The 27,233-nt window shown below is 44.1% G+C and overlaps 2 protein-coding genes across 2 annotated transcripts in view; both read left to right on the top strand.

Moving 5' to 3' along the window:
- LOC143767133 (uncharacterized) overlaps positions 1 to 24,390 on the top strand; it is an 86,026-nt gene extending 61,636 nt beyond the window's left edge. The window contains exons 8-9 of the mRNA XM_077255157.1: positions 23,473 to 23,578; positions 24,259 to 24,390. Coding sequence (XP_077111272.1) covers positions 23,473 to 23,477 — 5 coding nt within the window. The 3' untranslated portion in view covers positions 23,478 to 23,578; positions 24,259 to 24,390. The remainder of the gene's footprint in view (positions 1 to 23,472; positions 23,579 to 24,258) is intronic.
- The window catches only part of LOC143766955 (oocyte zinc finger protein XlCOF8.4-like), a 1,046,781-nt gene extending 1,021,425 nt beyond the window's left edge, over positions 1 to 25,356 (top strand). The window contains exon 7 of the mRNA XM_077254974.1: positions 24,262 to 25,356. Within this exon, the coding sequence (XP_077111089.1) occupies positions 24,262 to 25,196 (935 nt within the window). The 3' untranslated portion in view covers positions 25,197 to 25,356. The remainder of the gene's footprint in view (positions 1 to 24,261) is intronic.
- Positions 25,357 to 27,233: the final 1,877 nt, after the last annotated feature.

The following is a 27,233-nucleotide window of genomic DNA, read 5'->3' as shown; positions in this document are numbered from 1 at the left end:
CGCACATCTCGAGACAAGGAAGGCCACCAAAAGGACCTAGACACCAAATCCCTGGTGCCAAAAATTCCAGGATGACCTGCCAACGCGGAAGAATGAACCTCCGAAATAACTCTACTGGTCCAGTCATCAGGGACAAACAGTCTACCAGGCGGACAGCGATCAGGCCTATCCACCTGAAACTCCTGCAATGAGCGTCGCAGGTCTGGGGAGACAGCTGACAATATCACCCCATCCTTCAGGATACCAGTAGGTTCGGAATCACCAGGCGAGTCAGGCTCAAAACTCCTAGAGAGGGCATCCGCCCTCACATTTTTAGAACCAGGCAGATATGAAACCACAAAGTTAAATCGAGAGAAAAATAACGACCAGCGCGCCTGTCTAGGATTCAGACGCCTGGCTGACTCAAGATAAATCAGATTCTTGTGATCAGTCAAGACCACCACCTGGTGTCTAGCACCCTCAAGCCAGTGACGCCACTCCTCAAATGCCCACTTCATGGCCAAAAGCTCCCGATTTCCAACATCATAATTTCGCTCAGCGGGTGAAAACTTCCGAGAAAAAAACGCACATGGTCTTCTTACTGAGCAGTCAGGACCTTTCTGCGACAAAACTGCCCCTGCTCCGATCTCGGAAGCATCCACTTCAACCTGGAAAGGGAGCGACACATCAGGCTGGCACAACACAGGAGCAGAAGAAAAGCGGCGCTTAAGCTCCCGAAAGGCCTCCACAGCCGCAGAGGACCAATTAGCAACATCAGCACCCTTTTTGGTCAAATCAGTCAAAGGTTTAGCAATGGCAGAAAAACCCGCTATGAATCGGCGATAGAAATTAGCAAATCCCAAGAATTTCTGAAGACTCTTTAGAGAAGTAGGTTGTATCCAGTCACAAATAGCCTGAACCTTAGCAGGGTCCATTTCCATAGATGAAGGGGAAAAAATATATCCCAGAAAGGAAATTCTCTGAACCCCAAAAATACACTTTGAGCCCTTCACAAAAAGAGAATTAGCCCGCAAAACCTGAAAAACTCTCCTGACCTGTTGAACATGAGATTCCCAGTCCTCCGAAAAAATCAGAATATCATCCAGATACACAATCATAAATTTATCCAGATATTCACGGAAAATATCGTGCATAAAGGACTGAAAAACAGAAGGGGCATTCGCGAGACCGAAAGGCATTACCAAATACTCAAAATGGCCTTCAGGCGTATTAAATGCGGTCTTCCACTCATCCCCCTGCTTAATCCGCACCAAATTATACGCACCACGAAGATCGATCTTAGTGAACCACTTAGCCTCCTTTATACGAGCAAACAAATCAGTCAGTAAAGGCAAAGGGTACTGGTATTTAACTGTAATCTTATTCAGAAGTCGATAGTCGATACAAGGTCTCAATGAACCATCCTTTTTACCCACAAAGAAAAAACCTGCCCCTAGTGGAGACAAAGAGGGGCGAATCTGACCCTTTTCCAAAGATTCTCTGATATACTCCCGCATAGCAGTATGTTCAGGTACAGACAAATTAAACAAACGACCTTTAGGAAACTTACTACCGGGGATCAATTCAATAGCGCAGTCACACTCTCTGTGAGGAGGAAGAGAATCAATTTTAGGCTCCTGAAAGACATCATGAAAATCTGACAGAAATGCTGGGATCTCAGAGGGAGTAGATGAAAAAATGGGAACCAAAGGAGCATCCCCATGAATCCCCCGACATCCCCAACTCAGCACAGACATTGATCTCCAGTCCAAGACTGGATTATGAATTTGTAACCAAGGTAATCCAAGCACTAACACATCATGTAAGTTGTATAACACAAGGAAACGAATAATCTCCTGATGGTCTGGGGTAAGATGCATAGTCACTTGTGTCCAGTATTGTGGTTTATTGCTAGCCAAAGGTGTAGAATCAATACCCTTCAAGGGTATAGGAACTTCCAGAGGCTCTAAATCAAACCCACAACGCTTGGCAAAGGACCAATCCATGAGACTCAGAGCGGCGCCAGAATCCACATAAGCATCCACGGTAACAGATGACAAAGTACAAATCAATGTCACGGACAAAAGAAATTTAGACTGCAAGGTACCCATAGAAAAAGATTTATCAACCTTTTTATCAACCTTTTTTATGCGTTTAGAGCATGCTGATATAACATGAGCTGGATCCCCACAGTAGAAGCACAACCCATTTTTACGCCTGTAATTCTGTCGTTCGCCTCTAGACAGAACACTATCACATTGCATATGCTCTGGTGCCTTTTCATAGGTCACCGCCAAATGGTGCACAGGTTCTTGCTCAGAAGATACCGCCAAATGGTGCACAGGTTTTTGCTCAGAAGATACCGCCAAATGGTGCACAGGTTTGCGCTCCCGTAAACGCTGATCAATCTGGATAGCCAATTTCATGGCATCATTCAGACCTGTAGGCACAGGGAACCCCACCATGACATCCTTCACGGCATCAGAGAGACCCTCTCTGAAATTTGCTGCTAGAGCGCACTCATTCCATTTAGTAAGCACCGACCATTTACGAAATTTTTGGCAGTATATCTCAGCTTCATCTTGCCCTTGGGAAAGAGCTGTTAAAGCCTTCTCAGCCAAAATCTCTAAATTAGGTTCTTCATAAAGCAACCCCAAAGCCAGAAAAAACGCATCCACATTTAGTAACGCAGGATCCCCTGGCGATAATGCAAATGCCCAATTTTGTGGGTCACCCCGCAGTAGAGAAATAACAATTTTAACCTGTTGTGCAGGATCACCAGCGGAGTGAGATCTCAGAGACAAAAACAATTTGCAATTCTCTCTGAAATTCAAAAAACGGGATCTGTCTCCGGTAAAATATTCAGGCATAGGGATCTTAGGTTCAGACATTGGAGCACGTATAACAAAATCTTGTAAGTTCTGAACTTTTGTAGCAAGATTATTCAAACCTGCAACCAGACTTTGTGGATCCATGATTCAAACAGGTGTAACCAAAGCCATTCAGAGATTAAGAGGAGAGGAAAAAAAAAAAGGCTGAAGACTGCAGTTTAAGCAAGAAGTACAAATGAACAAACTAAGAAGCAGTTTCAAACACAATGGAGAAAAAAAAACTTTTCTAATCCTTTCCTGCTTTAGTGCATGGTTTAACACATGGCCGGCCAAACTGTCATGATTTCCCAATGGCAAGGAAATAAAAATAACAGAACGGACTAGCTCTCGGGTGATGGAAACTAAAGTTGACCGTGACCTGAACCTGACACAACACTGGAAGCAGCCAGGGAGTGTTCCTACGATGCCCTAGACACCACGCGCCAGCCGGAGATCTAACTACCCCTATCAGAGGAATATACAGGCCTGTCTTACCTCCAGAGAAGTCCCCAAAAGGAGATAGCAGGCCCCCCACAGATATTGACGGTGAGTTAAGAGGAAATGACATACGTAGGATGAACAGCAGGTTTAGCACAGTGAGGTCCGCTTTCTAGATAGCAGAAGGACAGGAAAGTAATACTTCATGGTCAACTTAAAACTCTACACAAAACACCATCCTGAAATTACTTTAAAACTCCAGTGACAACTCATGCCACTGGAGTGGCAATTTCAGTCCACAAGAGCTTCCAGCTGCAGATAGTCACATTACTGCAAGCTGGACAAGAAGTTAGCATAAACTCAAAACAAATACAACTTACCTGAACAGGAACTTGAGGCAGGAGAATGCAACAGAATGCTACTGATACATTGTTGGCCGGCATAGGACTAAAAGCCAAGCAGCCTTAAATAGGAAACTCCCCTAATGGGTGGCAACAGGTGAGCAGAGATAGCAGAAAGCACACAAGTGGCACTACCATCAAACACCACCGGGGGAGCCCACAAACAGAATTCACAACAGTAATGATGCTGTTGGCTTCCTAGAACCCTGAGATCTTATCGGATGAATCTCCCTTCTCTCCCTTCTGTGCTGCTGAATGTGATCATATGGTCCCTACAAGACTAGGTCCAGTCTTTCTGGCCAAACTTCACTTTTATGATGGACAACATTAAATGTGCAGTGAGGCCAAGTGTGACTTTCTGTACAATAACAGAGTTTCCCTTTATCCGGACTTTTCAATTTGTATTAAAACCGACTAACTTCCAGGAGGATTGTGATAATCTACATAAACCCATCACACCGGTGCCATGATATATCTCTGAGCTGTGCGTGGCTGATGGCTGTAATATACATTTATTCCCGCCTGCAGGAGATGTGTTGGCTCCAGCCCTGGTTTCATGGATTCACTCCACCTCATAAATTACATTGTTTTATCCTAAGAAATTCAGATTACTGCACAATCTCTCCTGGATGGGGAGCAATATTATTTCCTCTAATCTTCTGGTCAGGAATCATAGTAGCTCCAATGGTCCACCATAAATGAATGCAACTCTGGTTTACCGTTGTGTAATCTGTATTTGTAGTTTTCAGTTAATGAGATTCTCGTGCTCTGGGGCAGGGATGTGGGCGGGGCTTTGTGTTGCTCTGGGGCGGGGCTTTATGTGTTGCTCTGAGGCGGGGCTGTGGGCGGAGCTTTATGTGCTGCACTGATTACATATTCATCTGTATTGGCTTATGAGAGGTCGCTGATCCCTCACTGACCTGCCCCCCCCCAATTTTACATAATGCATATAATAGTGTTGACATTATTGTTGATAATGCCTATAATATTGTGGCTAATTGGGAGGCTTAGAAAAGAAAAACATATGCATTAGGTAAAAATGGGCAGGTCAGTGAGAGATCAGCGACCTCTCATAAGCCAATACAGATGAATATGTAATCAGAGCACCACATAAAGCTCCGCCCACAGCCCCGCCCCAGAGCACCACATAAAGCCCCACCCACAGCCCCGCCCCAAAGCACGAGAATCTCATTAACTGAAAACTACAAATACAGATTAAACAACAACCACAAGACGGATTTCATCACCAGGTATCGGTGTAATCAGTATAACGGCACCGACCTGACAGTGTCTGTAGTAACTGAGCACAATCCTGCTGACAGGTTCCCTATAAGACATCTCCGCTCTGCACTATTATACACAGTTCTCTATAAATGTGTAATATTTCTTCTGGAAACTCATCTGACAGAAAATATTGGAGCTTCCGATAGTTAAGATTGTGAAGTCACCGAGCCCCGTGCTCTAATTCCCCCAGAGAGGTTTCACCACTAGCTCCTCATTTATTACTGATGGAGACTGTTCAGTTTGAGCATTTCAGTAGATGTTATTGTCTATAGTCAGTTTTTGATTACAGTAGTGTCCACAATACTCTGATTTATCCTCTTCCTGCAGCCAGTTTTGTGTTCTTAATCAGGCCCCATTTTTACAATCTGACGTGGTCACTTTATGTGGTGATAACTTTGGAATTATTCACAAAGGATAATAGAAAACAAATGGATCTTACAAATTGTTGAGGGAGGATCTAAATTGATCCTTCATGGTTAACTCAGTGATTTCCAAATTAATCTACAGGGCGTTGCCGGCAACTGAAAATGACCAGACGGAGACGTGTGCCTCTGTATGGGGGATCGAGCAGATCTCTGGCCCCCGTTTTATTGTATATGAGTTTTGATAGTCATAGAAATTATACTTCAACCAATCAGCATAAGAACACGCTCACAGTTCTTAACCTATAAGAATGCAGGAAAAACTTAACCCATGAGGATACAGGAAAATCGGAGAAAAACATATACTCACAGGTGCCTGTCATGATTCTCAATGGCGAGAGAACATAGCCCAGCATATATGAGAACTAGCTCTTGGAAGATGGAAACTATACTGACCATGAACTAAACCTGCCGCACAACTAGAAGTGGCCGGGTAGCATGCCTATGTTTTTTTATCCCTAGATGCCCAGCGCCAGCCGGAGAACTACCTAATCCTAGCAGAGGAAAAGACAGTCCTGGCTCACCTCTAGAGAAATTTTCCCAAAAGGCAGACAGAGGCCCCCACATATATTGGCGGTGATTTTAGATGAAATGACAAACGTAGTATGAAAATAGGTTTAGCAAAATCGAGGTCCGCTTACTAGATAGCAGGAAGACAGAAAGGGCACTTTCATGGTCAGCAGAAAACTCTATCAAAACACCATCCAGAAATTACTTTAAGACTCTAGCATTAACTCATAACACCAGAGTGGCAATTTCCGATCACAAGAGCTTTCCAGACACAGTAACGAAACAGCAGCTGTGAACAGGAACAAAATGCAAAAACACACAAGGACAAAAGTCCAACTTAGCTGGGGGTTGTCTAGTAGCAGGAACAAGCACAGAAGGCTTCTGATTACATTGTTGACCGGCATGAAACTGACAGAGGAGCAAGGTTATATAGCGACTCCCACATCCTGATAGGAGCAGGTGAACAGAGGGGATGATGCACACAAGTTCAATTCCACAAGTGGCCACCGGGGGAGCCCAGAATCCAATTTCACAACAGTACCCCCCCCTCAAGGAGGGGGCACCGAACCCTCACCAGAACCACCAGGGCGATCAGGATGAGCCCTATGAAAGGCACGGACAAGATCGGAGGCATGAACATCAGAGGCAGTGACCCAAGAATTATCCTCCTGACCGTATCCCTTCCATTTGACCAGATACTGGAGTTTCCGTCTGGAAACACGAGAGTCTAAGATCTTTTCCACAACGTACTCCAACTCACCCTCAACCAACACCGGAATAGGAGGCTCAACGGAAGGCACAGCCGGTACCTCATACCTGCGCAACAATGACCGATGAAAAACATTATGAATCGAAAAGGATGCAGGGAGGTCCAAACGGAAGGACACAGGGTTAAGAATCTCCAATATCTTGTACGGGCCGATGAACCGAGGCTTAAATTTAGGAGAAGAAAACCCTCATAGGGACAAAACGAGAAGACAACCACACCAAGTCCCCAACACAAAGCCGAGGACCAACACGACGACGGCGGTTGGCAAAAAGCTGAGTCTTCTCCTGGGACAACTTCAAATTGTCCACCACCTGCCCCCAAATCTGATGCAACCTCTCCACCACAGCATCCACTCCAGGACAATCCGAAGATTCCACTTGACCGGAGGAAAATCGAGGATGAAACCCCGAATTACAGAAAAACGGGGACACCAAGGTGGCAGAGCTGGCCCGATTATTGAGGGCGAACTCCGCCAAAGGCAAAAAAGCAACCCAATCATCCTGATCCGCAGACACAAAACACCTCAAATATGTCTCCAAGGTCTGATTAGTCCGCTCGGTCTGGCCATTAGTCTGAGGATGGAAAGCAGACGAAAAAGACAAATCTATGCCCATCCTAGCACAGAATGCCCGCCAAAATCTAGACACGAATTGGGTCCCTCTGTCAGAAACGATATTCTCCGGAATACCATGCAAACGAACAACATTTTGAAAAAACAGAGGAACCAACTCGGAAGAAGAAGGCAACTTAGGCAAGGGAACCAGATGGACCATCTTAGAGAAACGGTCACACACCACCCAGATGACAGACATCTTCTGAGAAACAGGCAGATCCGAAATAAAATCCATCGAGATGTGCGTCCAAGGCCTCTTCGGGATAGGCAAGGGTAACAACAATCCACTAGCCCGAGAGCAACAAGGCTTGGCCCGAGCACAAACGTCACAAGACTGCACAAAGCCTCGCACATCTCGTGACAGGGAAGGCCACCAGAAGGACCTTGCCACCAAATCCCTGGTACCAAAGATTCCAGGATGACCTGCCAACGCAGAAGAATGAACCTCAGAGATGACTCTACTGGTACAATCATCAGGAACAAACAGTCTACCAGGTGGGCAACGATCAGGTCTATCCGCCTGAAACTCCTGCAAGGCCCGCCGCAGGTCTGGAGAAACGGCAGACAATATCACTCCATCTTTAAGGATACCTGTGGGCTCAGAATTACCAGGGGAGTCAGGCTCAAAACTCCTAGAAAGGGCATCCGCCTTAACATTCTTAGAACCCGGTAGGTAAGACACCACAAAATTAAACCGAGAGAAAAACAACGACCAGCGCGCCTGTCTAGGATTCAGGCGCCTGGCAGACTCAAGGTAAATTAAATTTTTGTGGTCAGTCAATACCACCACCTGATGTCTGGCCCCCTCAAGCCAGTGACGCCACTCCTCAAAAGCCCACTTCATGGCCAAAAGCTCCCGATTCCCAAAATCATAATTCCGCTCGGCGGGCGAAAATTTACGGGAAAAAAAAGCACAAGGTCTCATCACGGAGCAGTCGGAACTTCTCTGCGACAACACCGCCCCAGCTCCGATTTCAGAAGCGTCGACCTCAACCTGAAAAGGAAGAGCAACATCAGGCTGACGCAACACTGGGGCGGAAGAAAAGCGGCGCTTGAGCTCCCGAAAGGCCTCCACAGCATCAGGGGACCAATCAGCAACATCAGCACCCTTCTTAGTCAAATCAGTCAATGGTTTTACAACATCAGAAAAACCAGCAATAAATCGACGATAAAAGTTAGCAAAGCCCAAAAATTTCTGAAGACTCTTAAGAGAAGAGGGTTGCGTCCAATCACCAATAGCCTGAACCTTGACAGGATCCATCTCGATGGAAGAGGGGGAAAAAATGTATCCCAAGAAGGAAATCTTCTGAACCCCAAAAACACACTTAGAACCCTTCACACACAAGGAATTAGACCGCAAAACCTGAAAAACCCTCCTGACCTGCTGGACATGAGAGTCCCAGTCATCCGAAAAAATCAGAATATCATCCAGATACACAATCATAAATTTATCCAAATAATCGCAGAAAATGTCATGCATAAAGGACTGGAAGACTGAAGGGGCATTTGAAAGACCAAAAGGCATCACCAAATACTCAAAATGGCCCTCGGGCGTATTAAATGCGGTTTTCCACTCATCCCCCTGCTTGATTCGCACCAAATTATACGCCCCACGGAGATCAATCTTAGAGAACCACTTGGCCCCCTTTATACGAGCAAACAAATCAGTAAGCAGTGGTAACGGATATTGATATTTAACCGTGATTTTATTCAAAAGTCGATAATCAATACACGGCCTCAAAGAGCCGTCTTTCTTAGACACAAAGAAAAAACCGGCTCCTAAGGGAGATGACGAAGGACGAATATGTCCCTTTTCCAAGGACTCCTTTATATATTCTCGCATAGCAGCGTGTTCAGGCACAGACAGATTAAATAAACGCCCCTTAGGGTATTTACTACCCGGGATCAAGTCTATGGCACAATCGCACTCCCGGTGCGGAGGTAGTGAACCAACCTTGGGTTCTTCAAAAACGTCACGAAAGTCAGACAAGAATTCAGGAATCTCAGAGGGAATAGATGATGAAATGGAAACCAAAGGTACGTCCCCATGAGTTCCTTTACATCCCCAGCTTAACACAGACATAGCTCTCCAGTCGAGGACTGGGTTATGAGATTGCAGCCATGGCAATCCCAGCACCAAAACATCATGTAGATTATACAGCACCAGAAAGCGAATAACCTCCTGGTGATCCGGATTAACACGCATAGTCACTTGTGTCCAGTATTGTGGTTTATTACTAGCCAATGGGGTGGAGTCAATCCCTTTCAGAGGTATCGGAGCCTCCAATGGCTCCAAATCATACCCACAGCGTTTGGCAAAGGACCAATCCATAAGACTCAAAGCAGCGCCAGAGTCGACATAGGCGTCCGCGGTAATAGATGACAAAGAACAAATCAGGGTCACAGATAGAATAAACTTAGACTGTAAAGTGCTAATTGAAACAGACTTGTCAGGCTTCTTAGTACGCTTAAAGCATGCTGATATAACATGAGTTGAATCACCACAATAGAAGCACAACCCATTTTTTCGTCTAAAATTCTGCCGCTCGCTTCTGGACAGAATTCTATCACATTGCATATTTTCTGGCGTTTTCTCAGTAGACACCGCCAAATGGTGCACAGGTTTGCGCTCCCGCAGACGCCTATCGATCTGAATAGCCATCGTCATGGACTCATTCAGACTTGCAGGCACAGGGAACCCCACCATAACATCCTTAATGGCATCAGAGAGACCTTCTCTGAAAATCGCCGCCAGGGCGCACTCATTCCACTGAGTAAGCACAGACCATTTGCGGAATTTTTGGCAGTATATTTCAGCTTTATCTTGCCCCTGAGACAAGGACATCAAGGCCTTTTCCGCCTGAAGCTCTAAATGAGGTTCCTCATAAAGCAACCCCAAGGCCAGAAAAAACGCATCCACATTGAGCAACGCAGGATCCCCTGGTGCTAATGCAAAAGCCCAGTCTTGAGGGTCGCCCCGGAGCAAGGAAATTACAATCCTGACCTGCTGTGCAGGGTCTCCGGCAGAGCGAGACTTCAGGGACAAAAACAATTTGCAATTATTTTTAAAATTTTGAAAGTGAGATCTATTCCCCGAGAAGAACTCAGGCAAAGGAATTCTAGGCTCAGACATAGGTGCATGAACAACAAAATCTTGCAAATTTTGTACCTTTGTGGCGAGATTATTCAAACCTGTAGCTACACTCTGAAGATCCATTTGAAACAGGTGAACACAGAGCCATTCAAGGATTAGAAGGAGAGAAAGAGAGGAAGGCTGCAGTATAGGCAGACTAGCAAGAGATTCAATAAAGAGCACACTCAGAACTAGAGGAAAAAAAATAAAAAATAAAATTGTAGCAGACTTCTTTTTTCTCTCCTTTCTCAGCCAGTAATTTAACCCTTTTTTGGGCCGGTCAAACTGTCATGATTCTCAATGGCGAGAGAACATAGCCCAGCATATATGAGAACTAGCTCTTGGAAGATGGAAACTATACTGACCATGAACTAAACCTGCCGCACAACTAGAAGTGGCCGGGTAGCATGCCTACGTTTTTTTATCCCTAGATGCCCAGCGCCAGCCGGAGAACTACCTAATCCTAGCAGAGGAAAAGACAGTCCTGGCTCACCTCTAGAGAAATTTTCCCAAAAGGCAGACAGAGGCCCCCACATATGTTGGCGGTGATTTTAGATGAAATGACAAACGTAGTATGAAAATAGGTTTAGCAAAATCGAGGTCCGCTTACTAGATAGCAGGAAGACAGAAAGGGCACTTTCATGGTCAGCAGAAAACTCTATCAAAACACCATCCAGAAATTACTTTAAGACTCTAGCATTAACTCATAACACCAGAGTGGCAATTTCCGATCACAAGAGCTTTCCAGACACAGTAACGAAACAGCAGCTGTGAACAGGAACAAAATGCAAAAACACACAAGGACAAAAGTCCAACTTAGCTGGGGGTTGTCTAGTAGCAGGAACAAGCACAGAAGGCTTCTGATTACATTGTTGACCGGCATGAAACTGACAGAGGAGCAAGGTTATATAGCGACTCCCACATCCTGATAGGAGCAGGTGAACAGAGGGGATGATGCACACAAGTTCAATTCCACAAGTGGCCACCGGGGGAGCCCAGAATCCAATTTCACAACAGGTGCCTCAAAGTCTTATCTAGCGATACACCCCCGAGTCCCTTCCCTGGCTCCAGTCAGAAGACTCAAGGTCTTTATACCAATTATGAACCATAGCCTAGTTGCATACCAGGCTTGTGAACAACAAGATAAAATTACTTCATGGCAGCTGTAACCTTTTACCTAATTAAATAACAGAATTTATCTTTATGCAACAAGAAAATGGAGTCAAAAACACTAAATGGAGAATCTAGCACAAAATGGAGAACCTTTCATAATTTGTTCCTTCACAAAATTATTTTCCAACTTCTCACAATACCCTACATACGATCGTACACTACTCTCTGGGCACATGGCAGTGTTCAGAAGGGAAGGAGCGCCATTTAGCTGTTTGAATGCAGATCTAGCTGGAATAGTTTGCAGACACAATGTATTGGGAGCACTGTTCGTGGTCAACTGGCAGCTCCACCAGATCTCCACCATGAACATGCTTGGCACTATCTTCTCTGCTTTCCATATCCCAAGGATTGCCTTGCTCATCGCCCTTTAACACCATTACATGGATCTGGTCTTACACTGGGACCCCTAGGCTTGGATCATGGTGTTACCTGCTATTCTGCGGTATTAGATGGCAAGAAGAATAGTCAGGTAGCTGGGTCAGAACCGGAAGGACGGAATACAGAATCAGAAGACACAAGAGTAGTCAGTAAACGGGCCACGGTCACAACAGGAAACAAATACACAAGCCACAAGCTGAGCACAGAGGACTGAACCAGAGGAGAACAACAATGTTTCTGGCAGATTCCGGCCATGTGCTTTGAGCTTTAGTTGGGTGTGGTACTTTCCAATTGGCTGAAATAGGGAGCAGATTACTCCAGCTGGACAGCAGGAACAGATCCCAGATGAGATTGGACGCATCATATGCAGAAGCCCTAATATGACTAAATGACAGAAAACCAGAAGAGTCGAAATCCCCATAAAGTGATTCCATTTTATAAAATAATACACTGAGGGTTATAATCTATACATATGTGGTCAAAATTGGTGGTACCCCTTCCTTTAATGACAGAAAAACCCACAATGGTCACAGAAATAACTTGAATCTGACAAAAGTAATAAGAAATAAAAGATCTATGAAAATGAACAAATGAAAGTCAGACATTGCTTTTCAGCCATTCTTCCACAGAATTAAAAAAATAAAAATAAAACTTATGAAATAGGCCTAGACAGAAATAATGGCACCCCTGAAAATAATGTGACAAAGGGACATGTTAAATCGCGGTGTGTCCACTAACTAGCATCACAGGTGTCTACAATCTTGGAATCAGTGAGTGGCCGGTATATAGGGCTACAGATACTGTGCTGTTTGGTGACATGGTGTGTATCACACTCAACATGGACCAGAGGAAGCGAAGGAAAGAGTTGTCTCAGGAGATTAGAAAGAAAATTATAGACAAACAGGTTAAAGGTAAAAGTTCTAAGACCATCTCCAAGCAGCTTGATGTTCCTGTGACTACAGCTGCACATATTATTCAGAAATGTAAGATCCATGGGACTGTAGCCGACCTTCCTGGACGTGGCCGCAGGAGGAAAATTGATGACAAATCAAAGAGACGGATAATACGAATGGTAACAAAGAAGCCAGAAAAACTTCTAAACAGATTAAAGGTGAACTTCCAGCTTAAGGAACATCAGTGTCAGATCGCACCATCCATCATTGTATGAGCCAAAGTGGGCTTCATGGGAGATGACCAAGGAGGACATAATTGTTGAACAAAAAAATAATAAAAAAGCCAGACTGAAATTTGCCAAGCTACATGTTGACAAGCCACAAAGCTGGGAGAATGTCCTATGGACAGATGAGACAAAAATGGAACTTTTTGGCAAGGCACATCAGCTCTATGTTCACAGATGGAAAAATGAAGCATATCAAGAAAAGAACACTGTCCCTGCTGTGAAAGATGGAGGAGGCTCTGTTATGTTCTTGAATACAGAGAAAAAAAACACAAAAATTGAGCTTAACTTTTTCTTCTAAAGAAAGCTAAGTTTTTCTGCTAGTTTATTTGCTCATCTTAGACTGAAAATGTTCCTCTGAATATATGAGTTTTGTCCAGCTTGCTAATATGTGATTTTCTGCTTGCTGGTAGCTCTGGGGTGCAGAGTTGCTCCCCTCGCATCGTTAGTTGATGTGGGGGTTCTCGCATTCTCTGCGTGGATATTTTGTTAGGGTTTTTTACTGACCGCACAGACTCTTGCTATCCTCTGTGTATCTAGCATTAGCGGGCCTCCTTTGCTGAATCTAATTTCATCTCTGCGTTTTGTATTTTCTCCTTAAACTCACCGTTATTATTTGTGGGGGGCTTCTATATCTTTGGGGTTTATGTTGTGGATTCTGTTTGTGGGCTCCCTCTGGTGGTTACAGCTGGTACTGGGTGACTTGGTGGGTTGCGGTCTCTGGTTTCCACCTGTCCATCAGAGGCTGGGTGTTTCCTATTTAACCTGGCCTTTCTGTCATTCCCTCGCCGGCTATCAATGTATTCAGATGTGCTCAGTTTGGTTCCTGACTACCTGCTCCCAGATCTTTCAGGATAAGCTAAGTTCTGATTTTCAGTTGTTTGGTATTTTTGTCCAGCTTGCTAATTATGACTCTATGCTAGCTGGTAGCTCTAGTGGGCTGAGGTTCTCCCCATGTGCCATGAGTTGGCACATGGGTTCTTGTAATCTCAGGATGGTTTTGATTAGGGTTTTTTGCTGACCGCTCAGACCCCTTTTGTATCATTCTGCTTTCTAGTTACAGCGGGCCTCATTTTGCTAAACCTATATTCATCTCTATGTGCGTGCCTTCCTCTCATTTCACCGTCAATACATGTGGGGGGCAACTATACCTTTTGGGGTTCATTCCTCTGGAGGCAAGTTAGGTCTTTATTTCCTCTGCAGTGCTAGTTAGCTCTTAGGCTGGTGCGTGGCGTCTAGAATCAACGTAGGCACGCTCCCTGGCTGTTTCTAGTTGTGTTTGTCAGGAGTAGGGCAGCGGTCAGCCCAGGTTCCATCACCCTAGAGCTCGTCCGTTATTTATTATTACTTTGCTTGTCCAGTGCTATCCCTAGCCATTGGGATTCATGACAGGTTTATTTCTCTGAGGCTAGTGAGGCTTTTGCTCTCTCTTTAGGGGTAGTCAGTTTCTCAGGCCGTGACGAGACGTCTAGGATTTCAGGTAACGTTCCACTGCGGCCTATAGTGTGTGCGGTTAGGATCAGGTTTGCGGTCAGTCCAGTTCCCACATCCCTAGAGCTGGTCCTGTATTTTACTTAGCCGGTCAGTTCAATGATCCTATGCCACTAAGGATCATAACAGTACAGCAGGCCAACAAAGTGTTAATGCATCGCCGAAGCGGGATAAGAGAAGCCCTGTGTGCATTTTTTTTTTCTTTTCTGCAGTTTGTCCAGCTTCTCTCCTCCCCTTAAACTCTGGGTGGCTCTGAACTCCGCTGTGGACATGGATATTCAGAATTTGACTACTAGTATGGATTATCTTACTGCAAGGGTACAAAGCATTCAGGATTATGTCATACACAGTCCTATGTCAGAACCTAAGATTCCTATTCCTGAGTTGTTTTCTGGAGATAGGTCTAGGTTCTTGAATTTTAAGAATAATTGTAAATTATTCCTTTCTTTGAGACCTCGTTCCTCTGGTGATCCTGCTCAGCAAGTTAAAATAATTATTTCTTTGTTGCGTGGTGACCCGCAAGATTGGGCTTTTTCCTTGGCGCCAGGAGATCCAGCATTGCTTAATGTGGATGCGTTTTTCCTGGCACTTGGATTGCTCTATGAGGAACCTAATCTTGAAGACCAGGCAGAGAAGGCTTTGCTGGCTCTCTCTCAGGGTCTGGATGAAGCAGAGGTTTATTGCCAGAAGTTTAGGAAATGGTCTGTGCTTACTCAATGGAATGAGTGTGCTCTGGCCGCAATTTTCTGAAGCCCTTAAGAATGTTATGGTGGGGTTCCCCACGCCTGCGAGTCTGAATGAGTCAATGGCCTTGGCCATTCAGATTGATCGGCGTTTGCGGGAGCGCAAACCGGTGCACCATCTGGTGGTATTCTCTGAACAGAAGCCTGAGGCTATGCAATGTGACAGGATTCTGACCAGAATTGAACGACAAAATCATAGACGTCAGAATGGGTTGTGCTTTTACTGTGGTGATTCTACTCATGTTATCTCAGAGTGTTCTAAGCGTACAAAAAAGTTCACTAAATCTGTCACCATTGGTACTGTACAGCCTAAATTCATTTTGTCTGTTACTTTGATTTGCTCTTTGTCATTCTACCCAGTGGTGGCTTTTGTGGATTCGGGTGCTGCCCTGAATCTGATGGATTTGTCGTTTGCCAGGCGCTGTGGTTTTGTCTTGGAGTCTTTACAGTTTCCTATTCCATTGAGGGGAATTGATGCTACACCATTGGCCAAGAATAAACCTCAGTACTGGACTCAAGTGACTATGTGTATGACTCCTGCACATCAGGAGGTGATTCGCTTCCTGGTGTTACATAATCTGCATGACGTGGTCGTGTTGGGTCTGCCATGGCTGCAGGCTCATAACCCAGTCCTGGACTGGAATGCAATGTCTGTGTTGAGTTGGGGTTGCCAGGGAATTCATGGCGATGCTCCTTTGGTGTCAATTGCTTCCTCTACTCCTTCTGAAGTCCCGGAATTTTTGTCAGACTACCAGGATGTATTTGATGAGCCCAAATCCAGTGCCCTACCCCCTCATAGGGAATGTGATTGTGCTATAAATTTAATTCCGGGTAGTAAATTCCCTAAGGGACGACTTTTTAACTTGTCTGTACCAGAACATACCGCTATGCGGAGTTATATAAAGGAGTCTTTGGAGAAAGGGCATATTTGCCCGTCCTCGTCCCCTTTGGGTGCGGGATTCTTTTTTGTGGCCAAGAAGGATGGTTCTCTGAGACCCTGTATAGATTATCGCCTTCTGAATAAGATCACGGTCAAATTTCAGTATCCTTTGCCATTGTTGTCCGATCTGTTTGCTCGGATTAGGGGGGCTAGGTGGTTCACCAAAATAGATCTTCATGGTGCGTATAATCTTGTGCGTATTAAGCAGGGCGATGAATGGAAAACCGCATTTAATACGCCCGAAGGCCATTTTGAGTACTTGGTGATGCCTTTCGGGCTCTCTAATGCCCCTTCTGTGTTTCAGTCCTTCATGCATGACATCTTCCGAGAATATCTGGATAGATTTATGATTGTGTTTCTTGATATTTTGGTCTTTTCTGATGATTGGGAGTCCCATGTGAAGCAGGTCAGGATGGTGTTTCAGGTCCTGCGTGCCAATGCTTTGTTTGTAAAGGGCTCTAATTGTCTCTTCGGAGTCCAAAAGGTTTCCTATTTGGGTTATATTTTTTCTCCTTCTACTATTGAGATGGATCCAGTCAAGGTCCTGGCTATTCAGGACTGGACTCAACCTGCTTCGGTGAAGAGTCTTCAGAAGTTTTTGGGTTTTGCTAATTTTTACCGTCGCTTTATCACGAATTTTTCTAGTGTGGTTAAGCCTTTGACGGATTTGACCAAAAAGGGTTCTGATGTCACTAATTGGTCTCCTGCGGCCGTGGAGGCCTTTTAGAAGCTGAAGTGTCGGTTTTCTTCTGCTCCGGTCTTGTGTCAGCCAGATGTCTCTCTTCCCTTCCAGGTCGAGGTTGATGCTTCTGAGATTGGAGCAGGGGCTGTTTTGTCGCAGAGAAGCTCTGATTGCTCTGTGATGAAGCCATGTGCTTTCTTTTCAAGAAAATTTTCGCCTGCCGAGCGGAATTATGATGTTGGTAATCGGGAGTTGTTGGCAATGAAGTGGGCATTTGAGGAGTGGCGACATTGGCTTGAGGGAGCTAAGCATCGTGTGGTGGTCTTGACTGATCACAAAAATCTGACTTATCTCGAGTCTGCCAAACGGTTGAATCCTAGACAGGCTCGTTGGTCATTGTTTTTCTCCCGTTTTGATTTTGTGGTTTCGTACCTTCCTGGTTCGAAAAACGTGAAGGCTGATGCTCTTTCTAGGAGTTTTGTGCCTGACTCTCCTGGAGTTTCAGAGCCGGCTGGCATCCTCCGAGAGGGGGTGATTTTGTCTGCCATCTCCCCAGATTTGCGACGGGTGTTACAGGAGTTTCAAGCGGATAGACCTGACCGTTGTCCACCGGAGAGACTGTTCGTCCCGGAGTGATGGACCAACAGAGTTATTTCCGAGGTTCATTCTTCGGTGTTGGCGGGTCATCCTGGAATTTTTGGTACCAGGGATCTGGTGGCTAGGTCCTTTTGGTGGCCTTCCTTGTCGCGGGATGTGCGTTCCTTTGTGCAGTCCTGTGGGATTTGTGCTCGGGCTAAGCCCTGCTGTTCTCGTGCCAGTGGATTGCTTTTGCCTTTGCCTGTTCCAAGGAGACCCTGGACGCATATTTCCATGGATTTTATTTCAGATCTTCCAGTCTCTCAAAGAATGTCTGTCATTTGGGTGGTTTGTGATCGTTTCTCTAAGATGGTCCATTTAGTGCCCTTGCCTAAGTTGCCTTCCTCCTCTGATTTGGTTCCGCTATTTTTTCAGAATGTGGTTCGCTTGCATGGCATTTCTGAGAACATTGTGTCTGACAGAGGTTCCCAGTTTGTGTCCAGATTTTGGCGGTCCTTTTGTGCTAAGATGGGCACTGATTTATCTTTTTCATCGGCCTTCCATCCTCAGACGAATGGCCAAACCGAGCGAACTAATCAGACCTTGGAGACTTATTTGAGATGTTTCGTTTCTGCTGATCAGGATGATTAGGTGACTTTTTTGCCATTGGCCGAGTTTGCCCTTAACAATCGGGCTAGTTCTGCTACTTTGGTTTCGCCTTTTTTTTGCAACTCTGGTTTTCATCCTCGTTTTTCCTCGGGTCAGGTTGAGCCTTCTGACTGTCCTGGGGTGGATTCTGTGGTGGATAGGTTGCAGCGGATTTGGAACCATGTGGTGGACAATTTGACGTTGTCACAAGAGAAGGCTCAGCGCTTTGCTAACCGTCGTCGCTGTGTGGGTCCCCGACTGTGTGTTGGGGATTTGGTATGGTTATCTTCTCGTTATGTTCCTATGAAGGTTTCCTCTCCTAAGTTCAAGCCTCGTTTTATCGGTCCGTATAAGATTTTGGAAATCCTCAACCCTGTGTCATTTCGTTTGGACCTCCCAACATCGTTTGCCATTCATAATGTATTTCATAGGTCTTTGTTGCGGAGGTATGTGGTGCCTGCGGTTCCTTCTGTTGATCCTCCTGCTCCGGTGCTGGTTGAGGGAGAATTGGAGTATGTGGTGAAAATCTTGGATTCTCGTATTTCGAGACGGAGGCTTCAGTACTTGGTTAAGTGGAAGGGCTATGGTCAGGAGGATAATTCCTGGGTTGTCGCCTCTGATGTTCATGCGGCCGATTTGGTTCGTGCCTTCCATTTGGCTGATCCTGATCGCCCCGGGGGCTCTGATGACGGTTCGGTGACCCCTCCTCAAGGGGGGGGTACTGTTGTGAACACTGTGTGAGTTCTCTTTTTTGTCTCCCTCTAGTGGCCTTTTTGTTATACTGCGGCCCTTTGGCTGGAATCAGCTGTTTCGTCACTTGCTATTCAGGTTTGCTATTTAACTCACCTGGACCATTATTCCTTGCCTGCTGTCGTTGTATTCAGTGCTTTCTGAACCCTCCTGACTTCACTAGGCTCCAGTTTCTTCTAGAGAAAGCTAAGTTTTTCTGCTAGTTTATTTGCTCATCTTAGACTGAAAATGTTCCTCTGAATATATGAGTTTTGTCCAGCTTGCTAATATGTGATTTTCTGCTTGCTGGTAGCTCTGGGGTGCAGAGTTGCTCCCCTCGCATCGTTAGTTGATGCGGGGGTTCTCGCATTCTCTGCGTGGATATTTTGTTAGGGTTTTTTACTGACCGCACAGACTCTTGCTATCCTCTGTGTATCTAGCATTAGCGGGCCTCCTTTGCTGAATCTAATTTCATCTCTGCATTTTGTATTTTCTCCTTAAACTCACCGTTATTATTTGTGGGGGGCTTCTATATCTTTGGGGTTTATTTCTCTGAGGCTAGTGAGGCTTTTGCTCTCTCTTTAGGGGTAGTCAGTTTCTCAGGCCGTGACGAGACGTCTAGGATTTCAGGTAACGTTCCACGGCTGCCTATAGTGTGTGCTGTTAGGATCAGGTTTGCGGTCAGTCCAGTTCCCACATCCCCAGAGCTGGTCCTGTATTTTACTTAGCCGGTCAGTTCAATGATCCTATGGCACTAAGGATCATAACAGTCAACATACAGATTGTAGCCTTTTTTTATAAAAATGGAGTTAAAAATGGTTTTTCCAGATGTCCCCAGATAAGTAGGGCATCCTGGTGGGTTTACTTGACTATCTTTCCCCTCATAAATGCGAAAAGCTGATGTGTATCCAGTTGAACTGTCGCACATTTTATAGAGGTTTATTCCGAACCTTGCCCTCTTAGGAGGAATAAATTGCTTGAGGTGCAGTCTTCCTTTGAATTTTACAAGAGATTCATCAATGGAAATGTTTTCTGTTGTGGTGTAAAGCTTTAAGAACTTTTCTGTCAAGTCTTCGATGATGGGACTGATTTTGAATAGTCTGTCATGTTCTGGGGCATTTCTGGGCAGGCATTGACTATTGTCGTTAAAATGCCAAAATCTCATGAGCATTTCATAATGAATCCTAGGAAGAATGGCAGGAAACATTGGGGTGGCTTGAACAGGGCTGTTGGACCAATAGGACCGAATGCTCATTTTTTTAACAGGCCCCATAGCCAATGTAAGTCCTAAAAAAGTTTTCATTTCTAGGACATTAGTTGGTGTCCATAAATTTGACCTAGCAAATAGGATCGCGAATTCTGGCTGATGAATTGGGATGCATATAATTTTGTTTGTAGGACCATATGCTCTAGCAAGCTAATAGAAAACTCTGACGTGATGTGACTGACATGACCAAATTATTGTCGAGTCAATTGAGAAAATCCTAATTCTTTAGCCTAACCCTAACTTTAGCCCCAAAGCTAACCCTTACTATAGCACTAACCCTAACCTGCCTTATCTGTTTTTTTTACTTTATAACAAGATTGCTCACTGACACAGCTGTTGCAAGCAGCACTTGTAACACTGTTTCTTCTCTAATCTCTCACTGACAGGAGATCTGAGGAAAAACAGCGTTTTTATGAGGCAGATCGCCCGGGAAAGTTCGTTGTTACAACAAACTTTCCTAGTGATTTGTCTCATTGGCTGGTGCGAAGCTGACTTCATCAGGACCTGAACCAATCAGATCTCGATGAGGTTGGGGGTCACAGTAAGCGTTGTGCGCTGGAATCGTTATAAGGTACGTGGGGGTCCCAATGAGCACAAAACCGCCAACCGTAGACAATCGGTAGATAAACATCGGTGCTAGCAGAACTTTGTGCAGCGCCGATGTTTATCTACCGTTGACGGTAACGAAGCGGTTAAGTTAAGGGTACCATCATTTCTCTCCAGGCCATTTTCATGAGTTTTATTTTTTTTTTAATTTTGTGGAAGCATGGTTGAAAAGCAATGTCTGACTTAAATTTGGTCATTTTCATAGTTTTAATTTATTATTACTAATAAACGTAGTAAATATAATCCCAAAATATTCTTTAACTACGTAAATAGTAAGAAACTAAAAAATGAAAGTGTTGGCCCCCTTAAAAATAGTCTGGGGGAAATGGTGGACGAGGATGAGGAAAAAGCCAATCTGCTAAATGACTTTTTTTCATCAGTATTTACACAAGAAAATCCCATGGCGACAAAATGATCAGTGATAACAAAAATTCCCCATTAAGTGTCACCTGCTTAACACAGCAGGAAGTACGGCGGCATCTAAAAATCACTAAAAGTGACAAATCTCCGGGCCCGGATGGGATCCACCCCCGAGTACTGCAGGAACTAAGTACAGTCATTGATAAACCATTATTTTTAATCATTAAAGACTCCATAGTAACAGGGTCTGTACCACAGGACTGGCGTATAGCAAATGTGGTGCCAATATTCAAAAAGGGGACAAAAACTGAACTCAGTAATTATAGGCCAGTAAGCTTAACCTCTACAGTGGGTAAAATCCTGGAGGGCATTCTAAGGGATGCTATACTGGAGTATCTGAAGAGGAATAACCTCATGACCCAGTATCAGCACGGGTTTACTAGGGACCGTTCATGTCAGACTAATTTGATCAGCTTCTATGAAGAGGTAAGTTCCGGACTGGACCAAGGGAACCCAGTGGACGTAGTGTATTTGGACTTTTCAAAAGCTTTTGATACGGTGCCACACAAAAAATTGATACATAAAATGAAAATAATGGGGATAGGGGAAAATATGTGTAAGTGGGTTAAGAACTGGCTCAGGGATAGGAAACAAAGGGTGGTTATTAATGGAGCACACTCGAACTGGGTCGTGGTTAGCAGTGGGGTACCACAGGGGTCAGTATTGGGCCCTCTTCTTTTTAACATATTAATGACCTTGTAGGGGGCATTCAGAGTAGAATTTCAATATTTGCAGATGACACAAAACTCTGCAGGGTAATCAATACAGAGGAGGACAATTTTATATTACAGGATGATTTATGTAAACTAGAAGCTTCGGCTCATAAATGGCAAATGAGCTTTAATGGGGATAAATGGAATGTCATGCACTTGGGTAGAAGTAATAAGATGTATAACTATATGCTTAATTCTAAAACTCTGGGCAAAACCATCAATGAAAAAGACCTGGGTGTATGGGTGGATGACAAACTCATATTCAGTGGCCAGTGTCAGGCAGCTGCTACAAAGGCAAATTAAATAATGGGATGCATTAAAAGAGGCATAGATGCTCATGAGGAGAACATAATTTTACCTCTATACAAGTCACTAGTGCGACCACACTTAGAATACTGTGCACAGTTCTGGTCTCCGGTGTATAAGAAAGACATAGCTGAACTGGAGCGGGTGCAGAGAAGAGCGACCAAGGTTATTAGAGAACTGGGGGGTCTGCAATACCAAGATAGGTTATTACACTTGGGGCTATTTAGTTTGGAAAAACGAAGGCTAAGGGGTGATCTTATGTTAATGTATAAATATATGAGGGGACAGTACAAAGACCTTTCTGATGATCTTTTTAATCATAGACCTGAGACAGGGACAAGGGGGCATCCTCTACGTCTGGAGGAAAGAAGGTTTAAGCATAATAACAGATGCGGATTGTTTACTGTAAGAGCAGTGAGACTATGGAACTCTCTGCTGTATGATGTTGTAATGAGTGATTCATTAATTAAATTTAAGAGGGGACTGGATGCCTTTCTGGAAAAGTATAATGTTACAGGGTATATACACTAGATTCCTTGATAGGGCGTTGATCCAGGGAACTAGTCTGATTGCCGTATGTGGAGTCGGGAAGGAATTTTTTTCCCCCAATGTGGAGCTTACTCTTTGCCACATGGGTTTTTTTGCCTTCCTCTGGATCAACATGTCAGGGCATGTTAGGTTAGGCAATGGGTTGAACGAGATGGACTTAAAGTCTTCCTTCAACCTTAATAACTATGTTACTATGTTAATATGTTTTGTCAGATTTTGCTCCAGGAGATACACATCGCAAATTAAGTAGATTCTTCTCACTATATAATATTGGTTAATACAGGGATCCTAAGTGTTGTTGGAGCACACTGCAAGACTCCGAAGTGAGAGCAGATTTTGCTGGATTGGTTTATAGCAACTCTGCTACTGTTCAACAGCCTTTGAGCCAATAATAATGTGGAAACCTTTGTTTTTCCATTGACAGATAATGGACCTGAGTCGGGACTTGGTATTTTGTGAGATGAGAATTGGTATTATTTGTGCCTACATAACATTGATTGGTTTCTTTTTATTCAATATTTGGGAGGCAGAATTAACAAACAGTTGAACACCACACACTACTGGTTCATCCAACAAGGTTTTCTATTAGACTGTGAACTGTCATTGTCTTGGTGAATAATTTTTTTTGCATAGCTTGTCATTTTTAATTTTACAGTTTAAGTAGAAATTGTGACGGGGTGTACGGCAGAGCAAGAAGGGACAACAGGCCAAGGGATGATTCCACAGATTTATTATCAAGAACGCTGGAATAACACATGCAGGTAGATCTACAGAGTCCACAATTAGTCCAACGGAACAGGTTCGGGGGCACCTCCCGATAATCCTTGTGCCAGCTAACAAAGCAATAGTCCTTCCACGAGTCCAAGGGATCCCAAAACAATCTCACGAATGACGAGATATGTCCTCAGCTGAAGTCTCGCCCCGTTCGCTTCCGCAGTCACAGATGGACGTGGGGTCTTGCCTCAGCTAAGAATCCCCACTCCTTCTCCTTTTAGGATGAACTCACATCTGATCTCAAAAATAAGAATGGATTGTCTGAGCTCCTGGGATCCGCCCATGAAGGGGGGTAGGGGTCACACCTTCTATTCAATGGTTGGGTCCATCAGAAGATTCTAGACTAGTGGGCTCCGCTTAGTCTAGCTAGTATGTACATTTGACTAGCCACCTGCTGTGAGGAAGAATGGCTATTCCTTCACTAGTGGTGTTGACAAAGCTTAATTACATTATAGCTTAGGGCTGCAAGTATTGGGGGAAGGAGACATTGTTACAGGTGAACTCCAAAGAAAATACATAAACTACAGCCAACAGAAACCAGAGAAGTTACATACATCAAATGGCACATTATTCAAATACAGGACAGGGCAAAAGTACATATCATGACAGAAATGTTCAATAATATAAAACTCAAGGATATCTTATTATAAAATGTTTTTTATCTTAGCAGATGACTGTACCAGGAGATCAGAGGGACAGTTAACATCTTCAGTTTTTAAATGTGATGATCTTGAGATCCTACAAGATGCAACTGAAGGGATTGCTGTTACTTCAGATCTATCATCATCCATTCACAGCAATGATCTGTCATCTGATCCTATGAAGCAGGTCCCATCTTCTGATTCATTATTGACAACTAAGGAAAATCAAAGTCACAAACGAGGCATTAAAAAACAAACTGCTCCTAAAGGAAAGAAGTCATTTTCATGTTCAGAATGTGGGAAATGTTTTAACAAGAAATCCAATTTGGTTAATCACCATAGAACTCACACAGGAGAGAAGCCTTTTTCCTGTTCAGAATGTGGGAAATGTTTTAACCATAAATGGCATCTTGTTAGTCACCAGAGAATTCACACAGGGGAGAAGCCTTTTTCCTGTTCAGAATGTGGGAAATGTTTTAACCAAAAATCATATTTGGTTATTCACCAGAGAACTCACACAGGGGAGAAGCCTTTTTCATGTTCAGAATGTGGGAAATGTTTTGCACGTAAGTCACATTTTGTTAACCACCAGAGAGCTCTCATAGGGGAGAAGCCTTTTTCCTGTTCAGAATGTGGGAAATGTTTTAACCAGAAAGGGCATCTTGTTAGTCACCAGAGAACTCACACAGGGGAGAAGCCTTTTTCCTGTTCAGATTGTGGGAAAAGTTTTAGCCAGAAAAGGAATCTTGTTATTCACCAGAGAACTCACACAGGGGAGAAGCCTTTTTCCTGTTCAGAATGTGGGAAATGTTTTAACCAGAAATGGCATCTTGTTAGTCACCAGAGAACTCACACAGGGGAGAAGCCTTTTTCCTGTTCAGAATGTGGGAAATGTTTTAACCAGAAATGGCATCTTGTTAGTCACCAGAGAACTCACACATGGGAGAAACATTTTTCCTGTTGAGATTGTGGGAAATATTTTAAGCAGAAAGCTCTTCTTGCTAGACATCAGAGCAATCACACAGAGGAGAAGCCTTTTTCATTTTCTTAATGTGGGAAATATTTTATTTCGAAATCAGCTGTTAATAAACATCAGAGACATCACACGGGAGAAGCCTTTTTTATGTTCATAATGTTGGAATAGTTTTAACCTAAATTGAATCTTCTTAAATGAATTGTCTCTTGTCATTCCTCATGTTTGCTGACAAAAGGATAAAACTAAACTTTAATAATTCCAAATGTAAAACTATACCCATAATTTACCCCCTGAAGGTTAGTCAGTAGGTGACTAATAGAAAAAACATGTACCCCACAGTTCAGTATATAGGGTGAGGTGACGTATACACACTCACTCTCCAAGCCTCTCATTTCTATGGGTTTCATTGTCCTCACCAAAGGCGACTCATCAGGAGACTATTTAATATTGACCTATACTCAAGTGAGGCTAGACAAAAAAAAATAAAATCAGGTATCATGTTATCCCGAAACAGTCAGAAAACCAGCCACATATTGGCAGATCCCAGACCACAAACTATATACTTTGTAAGTTTATAAGCCACTCCAGTGTCAGGAATAGATAGTATGTGACAATACAGTATGATTCTTGTGTTTTCCTCCTATACGGACTGCCCTAGTTTGGTATTGTAACAGCTGTTAATTAGTAGTGCAGACAAATTGTCCTAGACTAAACTCCATTTTCAGACGGCCCAATATGTACCACTCAGGGAAAACTTACCTGCTCCAAAGATCAATAGCAGCTTCTAACTAATGGCCATGCTGCGGTCTGTCAAGGAATGAGTGCAATATCGTTATAAAGACTAGGGATGTGTGCAATCATAATGTCTGGAAGATCGGTGCCATTATTTAGTATGAATATGGAGATTATCTCTGAAAGTTAAGTGTTCCCTGAGCGGTATATACTGTATTTTCACATACTATCTATTCCTGACACTGGAGTGGCTTATAAACTTACGAAGTATATAGTTTGAGGTCTGGGATCTGCCAATATGTGGCTGGTTTTCTGACTGTTTCGGATAACATGATACATGATTTTAGGGTTTTCTTCATCTAGTCCCGCTTGAATATAGTTCAATATTAAATAGTCTCCTGATGAATGAATCCAATGAATATTAATTTCTCTTAAGTAGTGGCACACGTTACCGCCGGCAGCAGCAGGAAGCCGGAGGCTGACACTGCACTACTGAAGAGCAATGAATACTCACCGCTCTCTGCGCACAGTCCTGGCGAGTACTCCGGCAGCTGTGCTCTGCTTGTGATGTCCCTGCCATGTGCTGCTTACAAGCATAAACCAGTTGCTGGCATTGGAGCAGGAAGCTGCGAGGGAGCGCCGAGTAGGTAAGTGTCATGTTTTTTTTTTTATATTTTCTGAAGGGGGCATGCATACCAGGATGGGAGTGGGGGCCAATTATAAAGATTGGACCATGCATACCAGGACCGAGATTGGGCCAATCATACTAGAATAGGGATGGGGCCCTGCATACTAGGATGAGATGGGGCCCTGAATACAAGGACAAGATGGGGGCCCTGCATACCAGGATAAGGATGGGGGCATGCATACTACAACACGATAGGGGTACAGCATACCGGGATGGGGGGCAATCATACCAGAATATGGATGGTGCCCTGCATACTAGGACGTGATGGGGTCCCTGCATACCAGGACAAGATGGGGGCCCTGCATACCAGGATTAGGATGGGGCCATGCATACTAGTATAGGGATGAGGGCGATCATTCCTGCCAGGATAGGGATGAGGGATCCATGCATACCAGGTTAGGGATAAGGGGGCCATGTATATCAGGATAGGGTGAGGGGGCCATGTTTATCAGGATAGGGGTGAGGGGACCATATATACCCAGATAGGGGATATTAAGTATTGAATTGACTATGCATTTTTTTGCTTCAATTTTTTTTCCTAATTTCCTCTTCTAAAACCTAGGTGTGTCTTATAGTCCAAAAAATGCTTTATATACAGTACAGAC

The sequence above is a fragment of the Ranitomeya variabilis genome, chromosome 4 (assembly GCF_051348905.1).
Source record: "Ranitomeya variabilis isolate aRanVar5 chromosome 4, aRanVar5.hap1, whole genome shotgun sequence".
NCBI lineage: Eukaryota > Metazoa > Chordata > Amphibia > Anura > Dendrobatidae > Ranitomeya > Ranitomeya variabilis.
The sequence above is the reverse complement of the archived record's forward strand: the minus strand, read 5'-3'. Positions and strand labels throughout refer to the sequence as shown.